We start from the raw sequence: 22365 nt of genomic DNA on the forward strand, positions 1-22365 counted from the left end.
CTACAGGTTTCCCCTGGATAAAGTGTGGGCAGAAATAATTGTATTTCTGTCAAATTAGCCAAGGCACAGGATGATGTTTGGGCCAACTTTATGCTTTTATGGTGGGCTTATGCTGGCTCTGGGAGGAGAGACAGTATCTGACCTGGCAGAAAGTGTGAGTCGTAGAGGCAGTGATACCTCATCTGGCATAAAACCTGTCAGTACAAAATTAAGTCATCATTTTTCTTTATTTGAATTGGCAGCCTGAGTTCATTCTGGATCAGCACTTTCATCATGTGTCTGGCAACATTTCTGACAAAGTATTAACAGCCCTAAAGCAGGATTTACTGAGTTGTGGGACCACAAACTTATTGTTTCAGCTTACTCTGATAAAAAGGCAGGGAGCTACTGGGTGGCAGTTCTTACCAGGTTTCCGAACACTCCTAACCAGAGCAGTTTTCTACTTAAAAAAAAAAAAAATTTCCTCCTTCATGAAAATAACACCCTCAAAATTCCTATCTAACCAATAAACCCCACCCCAACACAGAAAATCCCTGGATTAAAGGATCATATGTAACTTTTGACACACTCCCCCAAATGAAACCTTTTGTGTAAATGGAAAGAAGAATCCTTTCATGGTGTAGAAAGTCAACAAAGCATAAATCACTATTTTGTTTGTTCTGTTGCTAGACACGCTGAACAAGAAACCACCGCCAGACCTGTGAATCCTACCAAAGTGATTAGGTCCCATACTCTTGGAACAATGAAAAAATGTTTAAACACATTCCACTGACTAAAATGTAGTATTTTCCTAGTTACAGTAAGGATGATAATATGAGCTAGTTAGAATACTTGAATTAAATGACTTTACGTACCTTTCACTTTGCTCCTCATTTTCCAAAAGTCATTTGAAAACAGAGTGGTTTAAAAACATAACATAGCTTCCAAAGAATAGAAAGTATTGGGTAAAAGTTTAGTCTTTCAATATTTCTGTTTTCTACTGAATCCTTGGAGTAAACAAGCACTCTTTTGCCCAGTTTCTGCAAAGCACTTGCCTTTTGTTTCAGACCCAGTACAGGCAGCTGAATGAGGTAATGCCTATATCTCCTAGGCCAGGAATGTACCCAGACTGAGCACTGAAATAGGGTAGAGGGATATTACCTGCTCTTTTGTAAATTCAGGGTGAACTTCAGCTCAGCTTCCAGATTTCTGTGCTCAGAGGAAACAATCAGGACTGCTTGTCTGAACACAAAAAATTGACTTCTTCAATTTAGGCATTGATACAAAGCTTCATATCAGTGCCCTCAAATGCATTCAAAACACATTACTTATACATAAATGTATGTTTTAAATTAAGAGTGTCTTGTGACTAAATTGCATCAGTTTAAGTGAGTTAAACACTACCCTGTCCTCAATAAAAATACTATTTTCCAATTCTTTCATTTAGAAGGAAGTGCTGAAACAGCTTTCCTGAAGTAGAAGGTGAGCAGACCCTGGTTCTGACTGAGCTACAGTGATCCTCTGAAAATATAAAAGAACCCCTCTGCACAGTGATCATAAAAACACAAGTCTGTTTCACCATTACAGACCAAAATAATTTTCTTTAGACATCAAAGTCAGACAAGCATACTTTTCAGAAGTACATTAAATAGTATTTATTGAGTTTGCAATTTCAGGGGCAAAGCTATAATCTCAGTCCCAGTTAATCACACACTGTGGCACATCGCCCTCCTGTTCTTTCATCCATTGAACAAATGAACAATCACATGGAACATCATAAAGAGGGGGGGTGAAAAAACAACCCTATACTGTTTTGAAAAAAGGAAGCAAACTGAAGTCTTGTTCTCATTCACAAATACACTTGCCTTCTTGATTAAACACACTATGTTTTTATGGAGAACAGACTCAACCTCCTGACGTTTGGGAGAAGGTATGGGATGGTTGATCTGAAAGAAAGTAAAACTATGCAGAACAGAGCTTTTCCATATGACCACAGTAACAGCTAGATGGTTAAAATAGGCTTCAGACTGTAAAGAATTCCTCACAAGAGGGAAGCACGCTTTCTTCTTAGCAAGTCTTTGCATCTGGACTGATTCTGTGGGTGCATATGGTTAAAAAAACCACCAAGGGCCTGCCTGTAAAATCTTATGGCAGAGGTTGTTTTCATTTTCACCATGGTGACCCTTCTGGTTAATCAAAAAAGTCATCACATAATATACACAGAGATTCATATTTACAGAATAAATGGCAAAAGAGGGAATTAGATACAGTGACATTTATGTCCAGGCATTAACGAACAAGATCCCTTGTGTAGACTCAGGGATTATTCACAGCTCCTTTAAGAAAGTCCTTTTCTCTGCATGAGTCCTCTTGTTTTGCAAATGAGAGCCAGCAGGATGTCTCACTGTAAGAAATAGATGCTTGCTCTCCCTTAAACCATGGTCATGACCTTCAGAGAAGCAGGTTGGAACCTCCTTATCTTCTTCTTTAGTGCCTTAGAAGCTTTGATGCGACAGATTTTGGGCACTGGAGGAAGAGGCTTGGAAGAGGCCTGGACAGTCACAGATTGTCTGACTGAACCTTCAGGCCAAATCAGCTCACTTTCATCCCCCTCATCATAGTCAAGGGCAAGGCTACTACTGTTACTGCTGCCATCCGAATCGCTTTCACTGGACTCACTGTCCCCAAATCGGTTGATTGTGAAATCGCTGGCCTCCCCTTCGCTGGTCTCTGCGATGGTGGAGTGAAAGAGGGAGGCGCACTCTGCAGAGTACTCGGAGTGGTCGGACTCGCTTTTGGCATAATCCCCGTGGTGCTGACCCTTGGAGCGAGCCCTCATGCTGACAGTGCGCAGGACACCGGCTCTCCTTGCCGGCTGCCTTGGTGCTCCCAGGCCAAAGCTGTGAGACAGGCTGGCTGGGTGTGCCTTGGCAGAGATCTCCACTGTGGACTGCCACTTGCGCTGCTTCTTCCTGTTGGCTGTGTCTACGCAAGCTGCCTCGAGGGAATACAGTGCATTGGCAGAGGCTTCGTAGAGCTCTGGCCTGGATGGCACAGTGGGGAGCCTGACCTGCACCGGGAACAGACTCGACTCCGAGCATGACCTGCCAGCCATGTCACCAGAATATGAAGGTCTCCGCACAAGGCTCTTCATTCCTTGTGGTCTTTGGAGCTGATTCCACTCAGCAGGCAGCTTGGTGGCCCCCTGAGACCCTCTCACCTTCTCCATGCAGAAGGCCTGCTTCCCTGGCCGAAGTACTTTTTCGCTGTTCCTCCTCTTTATCTTCACTGCCTTTGTTTTGGAGCTGGCAAACTTTACCCGGACTTGGTGGGATTCTGCAGGGACAAACTGAGCATGAACAAACTCGGCTCGTGCCACTCGGTCATGACCCCCAGCGTAAGCCAACTTGGCATTGCCACACCTTTTGATGGGCAGTTTTTTGGGTGGGACAGCTTTAGCATTCCAGGTGTCTGGGCTGGAGTCCTCCTGACACAGCTGTGAGTAGGACAAACAGCGCTCCATGCTGCTCTCTGTTGCTTCTGCCAGAGAAGAGCCCCTTGCTGCTGACTTGGCAGGATAACAACTATTCACAGCTGATGGCTCTGTGTCAGGCTGAGTGGATGACTGCTCTTCATTCATACAGCTCATGGTCTCCTGCTGCTTGGCACATTCCCCCTCTGGCACCTCTCTTGACAGCTTCCCTTCAGCTTTGTTACTTTCCAGAGAACTCGTCTGTTTTTCCAGCTGGCTACTGCTGCTGTTAATTTTCACTCCACCAGTGCTGGGGGTTATAATGAGTCTCTGGTGCATTGAGGCTGGCTGGCTCTTTGGTGAAACCCACTCACTGGCCTCAGCCCGACTGCTCCCTTTGCACCTCGTCAGCTGCAGCAATTTATTGATGTAACCCCCTGGCTTGGCCTCAGTGGTTGGCCTAGTCTTGATCAGGCTGGGACCTGTCATACTAGGCATAGGTTTGCTGGGAGGGGCTTGGAAGTCTGGTTCTGGGGATGTTCCCACCAGGGAGAAAAGGGGACTTTGTAAAGCCACTGCATGGAGGGGGCTTGGGTAAGGATACACATCAATGCCATTCTTAGAGACCAAGTCGTTCTGGAACTTGGGGTCCATGCTGAGCAAGTGTGTGTCTCCCTTATGGCACAGAGGCAACATGGACTTGGGATCCATTTCTTTTTGAAATCTAGCGTCTGCTGGAATGAGTCTTTCCAAGTCACCTATAGGGTGGATGAAAATAAACAACCTAATTAAATCACAAACAATTACATTCAACCTGGTTCATGCTAGAAGTGCTATTTCAGAGAGATGTGATATCTTTTACTAAAATCAGTAGCATGGATCAAGAACGTAATTTCAGCTTTCCAAGGTCACTGAATTGCTTTAAAGCTTTTATCACCTAAGCATAACAGAGTTTAGAATGCCTTTTAATGCCAATAATAAAACTCTTACCTTTGCAGGAAATTTAAACTTTGCTACTTGGATGAAAGTAAATCTGTGCATATATAAAAATGTTCTAAAATGTCACAGACCAGCAGGACCCCAACTAGACAAAAAAAGGGATTATTTTTATTTCTTAGCAGAGAAGCCACAGAAAAATGAATGGAAGAATCTTTATTTTTGCAGAGGAAAAAATTCTGAGGCTAACTACTCAGGCAAGTGGGAAGTGTAGTCCCTGAAGATGACATTCATAGACACCAATTCAGATCTCTTCAATTCTGTAGTACTGTCAAGGTTGCTATAATTTACTCTTGACTGCAGCATCCTCCTCCCAGAAGCACTTCCTGTGCACAGAGAGGAGAGGCTGTGTTCTTGCGTGCAGAAAGGTTGTTCCATCCAGACATGTCATTCAAGAGAGCACTGTGGTGCTGTGTTACCTCTGGGAACACTGGAACCAGTTAGCTAGGATTTCTCTGCACTACAATGCAGACTTCAGGGCCAACAAATCCTCCGCTAACCCATTTCCTGGCTGCTTCATGCTATTGTGAAAACCCAACCATCACATTCAACCACACCATTCACAAACTATGTGAATAGTCACGTGATGACTATCTGTGTCCTGTGACAGGAAGCTTTTAAAAGACTCCAAAATTTTGGGGAAGTCTGCAGCATCCTACCTATGCACAGCCTGCCACAGCAAAGGTTAAGATGATGATTTCTCTAACAATCATAATGAAAATTCTTTAAGAAATCGTTGGCAGTGTGTAATGGTGTGCTCTTGTGCAAACAAACCAGGAAGGAGTCAAAAGCATGCTGTGCTTGCAGTGTCTCAGCAAGCTTTCTGCTTGCCACTGAAAGAAAAGGCAATTGGCCTGTACTTGCAGTTTCCTCTACGCAAAGAAAAAGAGAATTTCTTTCCCTCTCCAAATGATAATTTTCTGAAGTAAAATCTTGCTTCATTTCCTGCAATGTGGCCAACTTTGTAAGAATTGTTTCTTCAAGACTATACCCACTACTACCCCACAATTTTTGTTTCTCACTGTGAAGGAAATAAGATGCTGTAGCAAGAAAGAAGGGCTGAAGGAGGTCTGCAGTCTCTCTCCCACACCCCTGCTCAGTATCGAGAGAAAGTTGGACAGTAAACAGTTTGGCTCTGTGGTTTTGATGCATTCTCACTTTCTGTATTGAAAATGAGTACTAATTATTAATTAAACATGGATAAACAAGGTCCTAAAAGTAATAACCAGAAATCTGCCCTTCTCTTGAATGAAGTATCCAGTTTTGTCATCAATTACCTGTGGAAACTGGCCTTGGTCTGGATCTGGCAGGAGTCCCAGAAACATCTCTGCTAGCTGCAACCTGACATCCATCGCTGACATAGGTTCCCTGCTGTTGGAAGCTGGTGGTGTGCACAGTAGTTTCATCTGCAGACTTGGGTCGGTAATCAAACACACTGAGCCTTGCTTTAGGGTATTGAGAGCTGGGCAAGAGACTGGTGTGGGAGGAGGAGATGGACTCACTGTACACAGAGGTGCAAGAATTGGAGAGTGAGCAAGACCCACCGTCACTCAGGTCATAGAATCCTGCAGAGTTAAAATAAACAGGACATTTCATATTTACAGCACCTAAATATGCTCCGTAGAAGAAAAGTGCAGAAAATAAAACACATTTTCATTTGCTATGTACCACAAGCCTAAATTTATGGTCATTTATTTAGGTAACATTAGCAGAGGTAAACTCTAATTCAACCAGCATTGATTGGGCTTCTGCATATTTACTTAGGCCCTGAGCCACCTGGGCACGCACATGCCTGCTTAGTTCTGAGGGTGGGATGGGATGAAGCGCAGCACCATCATGCCCAGGTCTTCACTGGAGAATGTCTTTGGGGACTATGATGCAACTAGTGTAAGACAGGGACCTCTGACACTGCTGCAACTTGTGCTAGGTGCATACAAGCACAGATTGGATGGGAAAGTACAGTAAACTAGCCTGTGATCAGACCTTCCAAGTCTATGATAGCTGGAATGTCTAAGGGCAGAGAATGGAGACGGTCTTCTCTCTCCAGGTCTTGAGATCATTTCCAATTAATTGTGGAAGCATTAAAAAAGGCTTTGTATAAATTCAAGGTAGGAAATTTTATTATTCTTCTCTATAACAGACAAGGAGTATCTTTTTTTGAACTATGTGCATGTGCCTAAGTGCACAACTCCTGAACTTAAACACATAACAGAAACTTGCACTTTTTATATGCACTCTAAGTACCAGGCTGCAAATCCATATGCTGTATAAAAAAACAAATTAAAGAAATATTTCCTTGTCTCACTGAAGACTTGAGGCAAAAATTCTTTTTAGAAGAACCACTTTCACTGTCTCCCACTAGATAACAGAAACTGGTTTTAACAGACATCCTAGCTATAAAAGTCTGCAGTACAGCTCTCTCTGTGAATCAGACCAGAAACCCGATACCCAGTATCTTTCTGTCCGTGAGAGCTTTACTCTGTTGGGGTAGTTTTTCTCAGTGTCTTTAATAGTGCTGTTTTGCTTCTACATAAATTCATTTGACTAGAGCACTGCAGTAGTGATTTCCAAAGACCCAGTGAGGTTCAGAACCCTTCCTGGATTCAAGCAGAGCATTGATATTGATGTTGGTCTCCTTCACTTCTTTTGAGTACTCTAGCCATTTTGCCAATGGTCCTTCTACATTGCACGAGGTAATTAGTAAGTAAATCTGTCTCTTTCTCCTTCCATGTGTGGCTACAAGGTTCATTAAAAAAAAAAAAAATCCAGAAAGAATACTGCTTGAGGGAGTGAGCACTTTCCAACTAAATCAACTTTGCATGAGAATTCCTAGCAGCTCTGTGAGCCCACTCTGTGCCAGATAACTAATATCCACCTCAGCCATGGTGCACTGTTTCTGACCAAACAATACAGAGAGTTTTGCTTAGCGGTTGACACTCTTCAGTTCTCCTACCATATCCCTGGGAATAAACAGCCAAGTGCACATTACCTGAGCTGGGCCGGCTGTCACTATCCAAGTATTCACTGGAGGTCTTACTGACGTCCAATTTCAGCTCACTTATTCGCTGGTCTAGCTGATCCAGGTGGCTTTTCAGGCCGACATCCTGTCTCCTCAAACGAGACTAAATGAAGGGAAGAAGGAGGAAATGAAGAATAATCGCTGTTAGAATCTCAGCAGCAATGCATGAATTCAGGCCACCTGTGCCAGCAAGATTCTATTCTCATGAAGCGTTTTCTTTAGCTAGGAGTCCCTGTTGCAGTTGGCTCTCTGTAACAAGACTGACCTAATGGACAAGGACAAAACATTTCATTTCTTAGTATATATTGTCTTCTGCCCAGCTCAACATGTTCTCAAAACTCACTCTGAAGATATTTATTTTAACTTTTGGCTTTTTTGTTACACCCATGGCAGGAACTGTATCTCTACATAGGACAGAAGTCTTTTAACTAGTTAACATATTCTGATTGCACCGCACTTTGCCGTACACTGCCGCTGAGCAGAGGAGGAGATAAACATTACGGGTAGTCTGCATGAACTCTTAAGATCTGGCGGATGAAAGGAAACCGCTGTGGTTGAGGTATCTCATTGCCGTACCAAGTACATGCAGCATACCCACTCCAGTAAAACCCTTGGCTTTGATGACATGTCTTTATAGTTGAAAGGATAAACTGCAAGAATTGTGACATCTATTTTACTGCAAGTTTTTCTTGGTTGTCTTGTGGCCAGTTATTTCCATGCATTTCCTGCAAGGAGAAGGTGGCATTTGATGACAGTGGGAAAACTACTGTATTTAAAATAAATGGTGTCTCAAGATTGTGAATAATCCTTCAGAAGCCAGCAACTAGATCTGTTCCCTGCTGCAATCACTGACCAGGCTGATCTGAGGTAACAGCTCCTGCAGTTGCTCCCCCAGGATTTATGCCGTCAGCTTGGCGAGGCAGATGGCCAGGCATTAGGTACCAGCCAAAGAACCACAGTTGGTTTCTGTCACAAACTTCTCACATGGCACTTGGCAAATTATCTAAAGCCCAGTTACTATTTAGACAGCTTCTAATTATATCACACCTCACCATCCATCCTACAGGACTTTACAGAAAGGTGGTCTCTTGAAGTTGGTTGTAAAGTTGGGCTCAAAGCCCTCAAGGGGATGGGTTTCCATGCAGTAATGGTAAGAAAAACATTAAGAGTCTTCTTTGTGTGTACATTTCATATTTAAAAACACAAGTGGCAGTTCTAGCAGCATTTCCAAACTCAAATGAATATAAAAAAAAAATCTAGGTCCCTTGAACCAATTAAAGTATCTTAAAAATTAAATGACATGCAGAAAATCAAGACCACATTTTTGCCCCTGCTTTCCTTTTGTACTAATTATTCAGCTTTTAACATTTGCATAGGTTTCTCCATAGCTATAAATACTAAAAGAAAAGAAAGCTAAGATCCCAAGGTAATCAGGAAATTATTAGAAATTGTAAGACAAAAAATACAGATGTCCTGGGTTTCACAAGAAAACTCTTGGGACTGGTGATGCTGCCGAATAAAAAAAAAAAATAAAAAGATATTTTTATCATGCTTTTACAGGGAACTGGAGGAACATGTAAGACACAAGAAATAAAGCCCCTTCTTGTTAGTCACACATCTAGAAAAGTTTAAACGCAAGAGACTCATTACTTCCTAGGAAAATCCATAGTGATTTTCCCTCTTCCTGTTTCACATAAACAAAAAAGAAGGGAAGAACTGGATAATAAAGGAGATTTTCTATTCCATCTGAATGATGAATGTAAGATCTCCTCAGTACTTCTTTATTTTGTGGTAAAAAAGCAAAACCATGCTGTGCCTTCTTCAATCCCACCTACTCAGGAAATCACAATGTTTTGTTTTCATGGCTGGAATTAATTGCTTAATGATTAATGTTTTGCCAGCCAATCCCTCAGTCTGTGGTTTCTGATTAATGACAGAGAGGCCACAAGGCTCTCAGGTATTCAAACATTATTTATTATACCTCCAGGTTCTGTCTGTGCTTTCACAGCATTTTAACCAACACACATGATTTACATCATCGTTTTTAACCCTTTTATGGTGCCTCACACCATCGGGTTTTCACGTTTCCAGCCGCTGCCATAGCTTTGATCTTTCAGTTAAGTACTTCTGCACTCTAAGAAGAGAGGCATTCCTCAAACCATTTGGATAAGAATGACTTTTCCGGTGTGTTTGTTTCAAGCTGTTATTGCTCCAATGCCCATGCTAGGCAGCACTCAAAACAGTAAACCCTAAACACACTCTCAATTCACGACATGAATTTCACATGTGACAAAACCTTGCAGGTAAAACCATCTGTTTGCTTTGAGCAATGCAGCTGTGAAGACTTCTGGATGAAACTTTCCCAATCAACTTGTACTATCAATGGACTACAGTTTTGGGGAGCCAAATCTGGGATGTCATCATACCAGCCATTTCTTAGAAGGAAGAACACTCTCTGAAAAGCAGGTTCATTTACACCAACACAAGCTGGCATGCCAAATCAAAGCACCAAAACCCACTGGTCATACTTGACTATTCTTCTCCACTAATAATCTCTTCAGTCAAAGGGGGGGTTATAGATTCTTGGTTGTAGATTAGCATCCTATAATTCTATTAATCTGACTTCATTCTGGAATTCACAAAACATAGCATTCTTTTCTAGTTTTGCCCATCTAGAAGTTAGTCACCCCTGGGTCTTTTTGTCACTGGTGGTGCAAAGCAGCCAGTTTCAGAGGAAAATTACTCTCATCTATCCCAGACACACTCTCCCAGACCAAGGTGAATTCCTTCTGGAAGGACCTCTTTCTCTCAGCTGACAAAATTTTAAGTTTGTTTATTTATAAATACATAAAACCCCTGGTTTAAAAGATGTTTTCTTCTACTTAAAATTATCTAAAGGGAAAAGAAACTGTTTAAAATGCAGGGTACCAAGCGTTTGCTTTTTCTCTTCAGTATAATGCGTCCCTTGTCACATTTTTATAACATCGTAAACCACCTGAAAGCTTGCAAAACAAAATCATCAGATTCAAATCAAATCAAGTAAGGTTTATAAATACATCCTCTGAGGAAAGAGCTGAAAAAATACTGGATGTTGCAGCCTTTGGTATCCACCTACACTGACAGCGATCATAGATTTCTTTCTTTACATTAGCCTGAATTTGCATCTCTTCTTTTTCCTGTGTGTCACCATGATACCGTTTGGCTAAGAGAGGTTTAGCACCTTCAGGATCTCTGATAGTGGGTGGCAATCACTTAACTCTGCTCCTCTTCTGCTACAGAGTTGACCCCGCCTGCGCTGTAGTAATTTGCAGTTGCCAGAAAAGACTCTGGCCACCAAAAAGAGCCATGGTTAGGGCAAAAAAGAGCACGTGTTAAAGGCAGCAGACTGCCTACAGCAGAGTGCTAGGAAGGCCAGCTGATCACTGTCTCTGGTAAATGTTGTTGGGGAAGGGACTGAGATTCTGGAATGGCATCCACACATGGAGCCTACGGCAACTCATGGCTCTGCTCTATTATTCCCACTAGTCAGACTTGAGTCCTCAAGGGTTCTGCCTCTGCTCTTCTATTCCTCACCCTACCATTATGGGAGAAGCCTGGCTTGATATTTTATCTGCCTTGTTTCCATACCTTGAGCCACCTTCAGCTGACACAGCTTTCTCATTTTATGTTGTGAGGACCAAACTTTTTATGAATTAAACTGTGACCATGTTAAAGCTCAGGGCTACAGTCCTCCTTGAAATTTGGATCAAGGTGCACTGCAAGGCAAAGTTACATTTACCCTGTTAATGAGTTTCTCAATCCCAAAGCTTATAGAGCAGCAATCACATTCTCTTACCATCCACAGGCCAACAACACTGATGAAGATGTAACACTCCTTTAGCAATGCTATGCTTTGCATTTTCTGTTGTTTTCAGCTTTAACTTCATTTCCTGAGATCATGAACAGAATTTTCATGGGTTTTGAGTGCAATACACTGCTCATGAGTCACTGGGAAAGTTTTCAGCCTGCAGTCATTGAGATCCTAGATCTGTGAGCTACTTCTAACAGGATTGTGAAAAGCCCGTTTTCAACTGGGTTTACTTTGCCATTAAGGAGCTTTGAGGTATGCACCTCTACTCAGATATTACATCTGCAATTTGCAGGGGGAAAAAAGCAATAAAGGTACCGGGGGGCCTGAAAAGCACAGTCTGAAAAGCCTTCAGCAGCCATGGGTCAATCAGAAAAGCTTTGTATCACTACTTTAAGTATTCACACACTGTATTTTTGCTGAAGAACCTGTCCCTGGATGATTTATGTAGTTCTGAGTCATCTCTCTCAAACTTTATGAACACTTCCCTCCCCGGCATCCCAAGAGACACGTTTCCCATAATTGCACTGGCACCTACTGGCGAAATCTGTCCCTCTCTGGAGGTGTGTAGAATTATTCTTAAGTCCATTCAACTCCTACATTTCTAAATGGCAGCAATTAAAGACCTTTTTTTCCTTCCATTTTAATGGCTAGTTTCTCCCATGTCCTTGGAAAGCCTTGTAAGGTGCCAGTAAAGTCCTGACAAGTTAATCTTCTATTTGAATATTTTATTTGAAAAATATTAAGACAAATGAGCAATTAAAGCACAACAGCTAACATGAAAAAGAGTACAGTCACTATGATCAGAGCTCATTGTGTGATTCTGTTGTCCTACTGGCCCCAAACAGGCAATAAATGCCTTCAATTCTTCTGTTTAATTAAAAAAATTTAAAAGTAGAGCCATTACTTAAGATTATCAAGAGGCTGGCTGTCCACTTGTCAAGTATTTTCTTAATTTAATCAAGAAATGCCTGCTCCTGTATTTTCTCACAGTGGTGGCTAGGTTTCCCTGAAGGTTAAAGCCCATTTTATCCTGAGATGCTGCCTGATAAAGCTACCTCCGAAGAGCAAATAACCGTGCTGTTTTCACACCTGATTGATGGCCAAGACTTGCACCAGTACAGCGAGGGAAAGGATTCTGAATTAAGTCTGAGTTTACTGAAGTGTGTAATTGCCTATACTAGAGATTAAAGCCCTTTACCCTTTGATTGTTGTCTCATCTATGAAACTCGTTGCAGCTACAATTCAGAAATTGTTTTGGTTTGTTTTTTTTTTTTTTTTTTTTAGTTTCAGAAAAACCCCTGTGGAAGTAGCCAGTGTAGCACTTCAAATACGAGGTCTGGCATTCAGTTATTTTTCCCTTTTGATCACGCAATCCGTGGAAAGAACAAAGTACTCCCGTCCCAGGAAGCGTTTCCCGGCAGATCGACTCCCACGGGCGAACAGCCGCGCGGGCACGCATCGGTGCGCGCACACAGGTGAAGGCGCAGAGGTGTGCGCGCACACGCCCACCCAAACCCCCGAGCGCTTATGCAGGTGTATCTCAGCCCGCGTGTCTCTTGATCTCCTATGCAAACGGCTGCTGCCATTGAGAGCTGAGCGCTGTATTACCGAAGTTAATCATCGCCTACTCCTCGGCTCCGATGAATGAGCAGTGCCGGGTTAACAACTTCTCGCCAGCGCTCCCGCTGGCACAGCGCCCACCACCAGCACTGCCCGCTCCGGGCCGCCCAGGTGAGCCCCGCCCGTCATAGCGGCTGTGGCGGGGCTCGCCCCGACCCTCCCCGGCCCGGCCGCTCGCCCCTGCCTGCGGGGGAGCCGCGGCCGGCGGGGCGGGAGCAGCGCAGGGGCCGCGGCTGCCGCGCCCTGCCCGCCCCCGGTGCCGGCACGGCGCCGGCAGCTCCCGGGTGTCTGGCAGCCCAGGGGCGCTTCCCTCCGCCCGCGCTCGGCACCGCGGCTGGGCTCACGGAGCCGGGAAGCGGGGCAGCGGGGCGTCCCGTCCCGTCCCTTACCAGCTGCTCCTTCAGGGCGGAGAGGGTGGCCTCCAGCCGGTGCTCCTTACTGTGGGCGGACGAGGACTGCTGTTCTCCGCCCGCCGCCGGCCGCTGCGGCATGGCCAGGGCGGCCCGCACCAGCTCCCGCTGCTTCTCCCGCAGCACCTGGAGCTCCTGGAGGCCGGCGAGGGCCGCCTGCAGCCTCTCGCCCACCCGGCTGCGATCCCAGCCGCCCGGCCGCGGGGCGCCCAGCAGCATCGTCAGCGCTGGGCCGCGACACCGGCCATGGCAGGGGGGCGGCGGGGAAGATGCGGGGCTGCTCCCGCCGCGGGCCGTGCCTGCGCTCAGGTCCGCTCGCCCCGCTCCGCCGCTGGCACCGGAGCGAGTGAAGAGGGGCCGCAGCGGCTCCTGCAGTTTTGGAGGAGAGGTGGGGACGGGGGAGGGAGAGAGGGAGGGCGGGAGCGAAGGGAAGAGGCTGCGGCTCCAGGCAGTGTCGGGGCCACCTCTCGGGTGGATATGTGGGGAGAGGAGCCAGTGCCCAGCGCTCCCTCCGCCCCGCGCGGGGGCGGCTCCGGCCTGCCCCATCCCTGCCCCTGCCCGGGGGGCTGCCCTCGCCTCGTCCCCCAACCCAGAAGCGAAGAGGGATGGGGCGCCCGCCCTCTCCCGGCAGAGACGGGGGCCGGCGAACCAGCGCTTAGAGCCGGGGTGAGAGCTCCCGTCTCGGCCGGGAGCGAGCCCGGGGATGCTGCGGAGACCGGAGCGGAGCCGGTCGTCCTGCTGCAGCCGCGTGCAAATTACAGTGATGCGAGGGTATGGTGCGGCGAGCGCTCGCGGGTGTAACAACACTTCCCTCGCAAGAACGTGGCGTTTGTGACTCTATCCCTTTTCCTCCTGGCTGGTGGTGTGCCTCCTGCCAGGCACAGGCACAGCACTGGCACTCCGCATCTTGCTCTCCAGAAACCAAGCCAACTGGGATCTCACTGCACAACTTCGCTGTCTTGTACTGAATTGTTGAGTCTCACTTTGGAAGCAAGGCAGAGTCCTGTTTTGTGAGATCCCCCCTAAAGTCATTTGAAGGGCTCAGGATGTGCTTTGAATGGGACATGAAAACACAGTTGGTCATGGAAATTCAAGACCGTGGTGCTGTTGATACCAAGATATGCCAGCATTTAAATCCCAGGAGAGTCAGCTGCAGCTTCCTCAGAGGTAGTTGGTTAGCAGGCAGCAAAGCCAGAACGCATAGTCTGTAGTGATGCAGGAGGGGAGAAGAAGCGCTGATAACAAGGGTCTGATGAACACAGCAGAGACTATGCTGCAGGAGACATAATTTTTCTGCTTCCTACATGGAAATAGGAAGCATCTACGGATCCCAATATCACTGTGTGCCACACTCTTGACTGACATGTCAGGAAAGGTGTATTATTCTCCATGAAGCAGAGATCACACTCAAAGCCCATCTGTCCATGGTTATCCTCTATTCACTCTGTGGCATATCTTTAAAAGCTAGCACACTTTAATTTGAATGCTACTTGTCTTTGTGCTGGGATACAGTTTGGGTGAGTGGGAACCAGTTGCTGTCTCATCTGTTCTTCAAGTACTCTTCTCAACACCACGCGTGGGTGGCTGTGTCCACCACTGGGACTGCAGCCATCTTATCTTGTACCAGTCTCGAGCTTTAGGAATGTTAGAAGTACTAGAGCAATGTCAAGTCCACCTCCTGCTGGGAGCAGAGGGGAAAATGTGTGTGTTCACCGAGTCCTGTGCAACACATTATTTGATAGTCTCAGTAAGACCTAAGCCTTGCTTTAAGCGTTTCACTGTCAGAAGTTTTCCTGTAGCTTAAAGATTTGAGAACAATATTTACCTTGCAAAGCTGAACTGTGTCCAAAGGGGTCCTGAGAGGTCCTACTCTGACAAATTGTGTAGGAATATTCACAAATGTCTCCAGCTGCAGATGGAACAAGAATGACTGGTGTTAGTGTACAGTGCTTAGTTAACGTGCATATGTGGTATGACTTGTATGACATCACCTTAGTCATGTTTTTTGTTGCTGGTTTGGTTTTTTCTCTTTAATGAGTGCCTTTGCTTCTCTTCCTTAACCAATCATCTCATGGAACTCCCCTGTGCAGAACAATGCCTCAGTGCCGTGATGACTGAACTATTAAGCTACAAGGTGGAAAGAAAAACTGAGTTCAACACTGAGATGCTCTTGAAGGTGCTGACAAAAGACAGCATGAAATTCTGCCACCTGTCAGATGGAGGGGGGCAAAGAACCAAACAACCATCACTGTGCAGCATGTGGCAAGAATCTTGCAAAATGCCATTGCAGGTATGAGGAGTGAAGCATTTTTGTAAATCACTTGGCTTGGCACTTGTTAAAACAGACATAAAATGCAGTTCCTTATTTTATTCAAACCGTGTTCTAACATGACCAGATACGAGTCACCGGCACAACTACCATTTAGTATATACTTGCTAGGAGAATTAGATATTATAAGGTCATATATTTTTCTTTTTTTTCCTTCTTTCCCTTGCAAGGAACGGTTATCCCTTGCTCTTTGTTCTTCCTCTTCTTTCATCTTTTTATCTTTTCATACATTAAATCCCAAATGGGCTATATCACAGCAGTATCTTTATTCTAATCAGCTTCCTTATTATCCCCTCTGTTATACTGATTACTTTCTTCCGTAGAACCCTTATGATGTCACTTAATCTTTTCAGAATACTCAACAAATACCTTGTGTTATCTGATTTCTGGGGGAAAGAATAAAAGGTGTGAATCGCCACCAGATTTAAAACTATGTGATTATGTGGGGGAAGGGTAGTGGTAAAAGTGAAAGTTTCATAGCAGGGACTTAGAAAATTCCTGCTATTCTTAATTACTCACAGAGAAGAATGTTCAATATTGATATTCTGTAAAGTTTCACTAGACTTTAAGAATTACTTGAAAAAAGTTAGCAGTCTATAGGTAAAACCTTATTTTGCTGCCTAGCTTTTGCACACTGAATCCAAATGCTTAAATGTTGCTTGCACTTTTCAGGAACCAAAAGGTTTGACTTTTAATTTATGTTACTTTAATTCCATTGATTTCAGAAACATTGCTCTTGATTTATGTAAGACTTAGAATAAGATTTCTGTTTTCCACTTACAGATCCTGAGGTAAAAGAAATTTTATGAAGAAAGCTGTAATGAAGAAATGATATGTTTACAAAATCAGGCACCAAAACAATAGGAAATAAAGCAATTTGTCTACATAACCTTATTTAAGTTGTGATTTGTATGATAGTATTACACAGTGTTCTTCCATGGGTCTATTCCTCAATAAGTGTATAGAATGAAAGATACTACTCAATGTTCTCTGTCCTCATGCCCCAACCTATGTGTTATTTACTGGAGATCATTTAAGCTGTGCTTTGCACATAGAACTTTTTGTGTTTTGAAACGATACTTAGCATTCTAGCTGTCAAGTGCCTGACAGTGTGAATGAATGAATGAATGAATGGTGTCTCTACAACATCCCAAAAGGTATAAAGCTGTGTTTGTTTAATAAGGGAGGACCTGGGGCACTGAGTTTCATTACAAAAATGCTCGTTCATTTTGGGTGCCACTGGAGATGCCTTTGGCCTTAATTTTCAGCATACTTACTATTATACACTTAACATATATCCACTTTATTGTTCCAGAGTTCCCTTTAACTTCATTTCCAGTTCTGAGCACTCAGCACTTTGGTAAATTGAATACTGGGCATGCTAATTTGAATCTCTACAAAAACGAGGGATAGAATTAGTGTTCCTCATATGGAGACAGCTTAGGTGTGCCTGCACCTGTGGTAGAGACTTGCCCTTAGAGCCTCATAAACTACCAGGAAGGAGGCAGGTGTTATTTACCCTCTTTGGCAGATGGAGATGTACAAAGAGGTTAACCCTTGTACACAGGATCAAACAGGAAATCTATGGTAGGAATTGAAATTGAAGCCAGATAATTCATGTGACCACAGAAATTACTTTACTCCCTGTTTTGTGGATGCATATTAGCCAGTTTGTGTGGGACTAATGTTAGGGAAAGGACAATATTTATTGACCTCCACATGTGTTTAAAAGAAAAGTAGTTGAATGTTTGCTTTGGATGAAGTCCAAAGTACACAAAATACTTTGGTGTACCACACAACTTCAAGAGCTAAATTGCAGTTTGCTTCCCACATTTGCTTATGTTTTGTTGTGAAAAATTATTCAGAGGGTTTTTTTAGTAACATTTCCTTATGTAGGGATTTAAAGTCTCCCTGCATAGGCTTCATTCCCTGTATTTCAGTTGTGCTTTTAGACTGTATTGACATTGTCATGTGTGGCAGTAGATGAGGATGAATCTATTTGTTTAGGACTGTCTCTTGACATGACAGAAACTCAATGCGTGCACCAGCATCCTAACTGTGCTAGCCAGCCTCTCTGTCCTCTTGTTGTCCTGTTGTTTTACTCTACTAGCCTTTTGCCATCTATCCTGTAAGGGTATCATGCAGAGACACTGTTTAAGGGGGTCTTCTGAGCTGTTGACATCTGGTGGATATTTAGAAGGTTAGTTGGAGGATGCAGAACAGTCACATGTGGATTGAGGCAAGTCTAAAACAAGCCATTATCTTACTCAAGATAAGGCAAAGTGCATTTTTTGTACCTGTCACTCTTGTTCACTGTATGCCCAAGACATGTACCGAGCATATCCTTTTAAGTAAAAAGACTGAGGCACTGCTTAGCAGTACACAGTTCTGTTAAAATGTGGGTTGGAGCCTTCTGCCAGTTTTTGGAAATGTTAAATTCGATCATTAGGAATATCCTGAAAGTGTAGTAAACCCTTATTTTATGAGCGCAGAGTTATTTCTGTGCCTGAGAATACATCATAGTGTGTGTGTCCCTCTGTGAGGTGACTAAGTAAATTGCCATCATCCAGGCATTTTGTCTAATTAGCAGAACAGCTGCCTTTGAAAACATTCTTCTTAAGGTCTGATGTCTTGAGGATTATTTAATTAGAATGAAGCAAATCACTGGTGTAAATGGCTCTTTGTTGAATTCAGAGATTTGTTTAGAATTGAAAAAAATCTATAGCTTACATGGTAATGGATAGGGAAAAGGAAGTGAGAGGGTAGCTCTCACGGATGCAGCTTCTATGACAAAACCAGATTTGAGTTGATGGAAGTCTTTAGAAGGAGGAGTCCTCTAAAAACATGAGTAAAATCCTGTCTTCAGCTACCAGGGATTAAGAGATGTCCATCTGTTTTTGTGCTTATTTCTGTTTATTTTTTGTGGGGTTGCAGATTGATTCTCTTGTGACACTCCCAGCAAAGTGATGGGGGTTGCAGGGAAGGGAGGAGAGAGGAGGCATTGCTAAGGTCTGTCACAAGCTTAGCATGAAAGTGCTCATTCTTGTCTCTCTCCAGTTTATGCCCTCCAACTAAAATCTTTGTAGCTAAAAGTCCGTATTTTGACTCATGTGAAAATTTGTGCTTATCCATAAATTGGTGGGTAGATAGGCAAACTGGGGAGGTACATGAGCAAGTGTTGCATGGATGGGGTCCTCAAGAAGCACAAAATATGCAGGAGAATGGAAGGGATCAGAAATTCAGGTGGGCAGAAAGAGTGGCACACAGTAGCCAGAATGAGTCTGGAGACGGAAGTCCAAGGGTTAAGCCAGAAAACAGGGTCAAGGGTATCAGTATTTAGAAAGATAGGGGGATGTGGAAGCCTAATAGAAAATGGGGGAAAAAAATAGTCATACAATTTGGTGTGACTATAAAGGCTTGACATCCTAATTAGCAGGGAAGAAGGTGAAGCACTAGGAAATAACTCGAACAGCAAAAGGTCAAAAACCCTTCTCAGTTCTGAAGGAAGGAGCCAGGCTGGCTGCTTGGGCTGGGGTTCAGACAAAGAGGAAACAGAGGCATGACCATTCTGATGCCCCTGTAGCCTTGGCTTGCTTTGTCCAGCCCTCCTCTGATGCGGCTTGTAGCCTTGCGCTGGATTGTGCTCACTTGGTGCTGATTGCCCTTTTTCACCTCAGCTCCTGCTGAGAACAGCTGGCAGGTGAATGCTTGCCAGAAATTAGGCACACAAAGCCAGGACACAGTCTGCCTCGTGCTATTACATCAGAAGCCAAGGAGAATAATGATTGATTGTCCACATCGAGTGATACCTTCTTTAACACCTATGGGTCTCACTCATTGGTGTTCTTATGAAAATTCAGAAATGCCTACTAGTCAATCCTGATACTAGCACCTAATTCTCTCTCACAGACTCCCTGCTCTCCATGTTTCTTCCCACCAATTTCAGCTTGCATTTTTTCCCCAGAAAACTTTACTTTCTTCCAGTCCTCCTGATTTCCTGTTGGCTCTGCAGCAATATTTTTCTGCCCTCATTATAATTCATAATGCTTAGCAAGTTCACATCACGTGGAGATTTAATTATAATCTTGTTTAAAACCCTCTTCTTGATTGTTAATATTAAATATGAATTCCATCTGTGTTGCAGTACAGTTGCAGACGCTCCTTCCAGTTTGGTTCTTCGTCTTCATTATTGCTTTTCTTTTACTTCATTCCCTTCAACAGCTTTTTAATATAGGTGATCATGTTTGCATATCCAAGCAGCCACCTTTTCTCTTTGTATGCCAGGTTACACCAAGTGATTTGTAATCCTTCATTCCAGGGTCTGCTCTCATTCATACATATGCAGTTTATTTTTACTTGTGGCTTTTTCTGCTATTATTGGACATATTTTTGGATTGCACAGCTGACTTCTAAAAATATTTTGAATCACAGTGCTCTTTGGTTGATTTAACCGTTTATCATTTTTATTTTCTTCTACTCCAAGGAATCATAATTTTCTTCTTTTACTTGCCGAGCATTAGTAAGAAATTAATCCATCAAAGCCCTAGTTACACCAATTAGATAATTGTTCCATTGCTTTTTTTTTACACTGTACATTTTACATCAGATTCTTAACCAGCATTTACAAGTGGATTTGTCTTTTCACCATTCTTTGTGTGTATGTGTAATACTCTATGATATTTCTGTTTTCAAAATTCCATACTTCTCTGAAAAATAAAGCAAATCCTGGTGCGTGTGAGATCTGAATCTACTTCTTCGAAAAAGGAGTGTGTTTTCAACAGAAACAGTTACATGCCAGTGTGCAGTTCCAGAGTAGAAAGTGTTCCTCCTGCCCTACTTCAGGATTCCACTGATTAATTCTGAGGCCTTATAAAGGAAGGGCACTATCATTTTTTCTGGACAGCTGTAACTTCAAGTTTAGTTAGTGCAAAAAACCCCAGAAGAGTCTTTTTGCAATGAGAACAAAACACAATACCAGAAAAAAGAGGAAGAAAAAAGGGTTCTTTCATGGTGCTGTAACAAGCTTAGTTAAGGATGGCAAAAGTTTTCAGGACATAAGGTTAGAAGGCCCCAAGGCACCTATTCAGCAAGATGTGTAAACACTCACCTAACTAAATAGGTGAGTGGTCCCACTGAAGTCAAAAGCACTATTTCTATGCTTAAACTTTGACACAGGCTTTAATATCTGGCTAAAGTGAAGCCTAAAGACCCACTAATTTTAATCTTGCCAAATATACCTCTAATTTCTGGGTCAGCAGGGCATTCAGAACTTAACATCTTCTGATAAAAAGAGTTAGCTTAAGGATATCCAGGAGATAAAAGAAGGAAAGAGGAATTCCTCTTACGGTTTTACAGCATGCTGATTTAGCTGGTGTTCATCTTTATTTGCATTGGAGATCTGTGCAGGTAGTGGGGGTTAGACTGCAATGCAGAGGATGGCATGGTAATGTACTTTTATTAACTAACAGGCATTGAATGCATTCAGATACTGCACCCTTAATTTGCTGGTTGTTCATAGACACACTCCTATTGCATTCTTTCACTAAAAAGCATACCGAAATCATGCTGGCTTGCAAGGACTGTGATTTTATTAGGCATGCTTTAAAATGAATTCTCTTTTCTAGGAAAGATAAAATGGGGCTGATCAAGTTTTAACCACTGACCTGAATGGTTAGGGGGAATATTTTTGTGAGCTAAGAATATTTATATGATGGTGTATAAAAATCACACAGCGCTGTGGTGACTGGGAAATGTTTCCACTTAAATGACCTGTTTTAGAAAGTGCAGATGTGTGCTTCCCCACAGAAGCACATCAGTGTCAGCAACATCTGAGGTGGGAGAAGAAACCTTATCAAATTCTTGTGTCATTCTGATAAGGTTAAATCCTTTTCCTTTCACTAGGATGGATGTATAGGAAAACCCATATACTGAATCCTGTGTTCCAGTCATAGCTTTGCTCCTGTTTATAAGAAGGAGCAGATATATGGAAAACATGCCTTGAGAGTGTGCTTTCCTGCTGAGTCTACCCTGAAAGAATTAATCACAGAGCTATGGTTATGCCTCCATTTCCTAAAGCTAGGGCCCATCTTGGCCCCATAGCTAGGTCAGTGAGAAAACCATAGCAGAGATTGCTTCAATGTTATAAAATGGTGAAATTTACTGGTGTACATCACAACACTGCAGTATTGCTAAATGCATCTGTGGAGCAATGTGATATCAAACTTCTCATCAGTAAAGCCTTTGCTTCATGTTGTCATGTCTAAAAAGGCAGTGGCAAACTAAAATAGTGATATTTATTTCTTTTTCACTTCTTTCTTTCCTATAAAGGTTAACTAAGCTAGCTACTGAATAAAATGGAATTACTTTACCATGCTTCGCTCTTAGGCATATTGCAGAAGAGCTGTGCTGGCAGGAAGATGGTGCTTATTTTCTGAGACTATATTTTCAGCATGTTATGCAACACCAGCAGGTTTGCAAAACTCCAGTTGCATATCAGTACCAACAGTTAGTGTTTTCCATGTTTTTCCATTTGCATGTTGGGTCTGCTGAATTCATCATGACCTTTGCAGCAGGGTGGTGATAGGGCAGTTACAAGTCATTAGTGAGCTGTGGAAAAACAAATGGAAAACATACAAGCACACTGAGACACTGGCTGTGTGCTCAGCAATGGGAAGGGCTAAAGCACATATT

At 43.4% G+C, this 22365-nt stretch overlaps 1 protein-coding gene and 1 long non-coding RNA gene across 2 annotated transcripts; one reads left to right on the forward strand and one right to left on the reverse strand.

Moving 5' to 3' along the window:
- Positions 1-1623: 1623 nt before the first annotated feature.
- DACT2 (dishevelled binding antagonist of beta catenin 2) lies at positions 1624-13926 on the reverse strand. The gene is made up of 4 exons (XM_069010200.1): positions 13326-13926; positions 7437-7569; positions 5725-6012; positions 1624-4209 (listed from the first exon to the last, which is right to left on the reverse strand). The coding sequence occupies exons 1-4, from the start codon at positions 13890-13892 to the stop codon at positions 2411-2413; spliced, it is 2787 nt and encodes a 928-aa protein (XP_068866301.1). The 5' UTR covers positions 13893-13926; the 3' UTR covers positions 1624-2410.
- On the forward strand, positions 12745-16551 carry LOC138108070 (uncharacterized). The gene is made up of 3 exons (XR_011149855.1): positions 12745-13047; positions 15437-15636; positions 16459-16551. It is a non-coding gene; the product is annotated as an uncharacterized lncRNA (long non-coding RNA).
- Positions 16552-22365: the final 5814 nt, after the last annotated feature.

This window comes from Aphelocoma coerulescens, chromosome 3 (assembly GCF_041296385.1).
Source record: "Aphelocoma coerulescens isolate FSJ_1873_10779 chromosome 3, UR_Acoe_1.0, whole genome shotgun sequence".
NCBI lineage: Eukaryota > Metazoa > Chordata > Aves > Passeriformes > Corvidae > Aphelocoma > Aphelocoma coerulescens.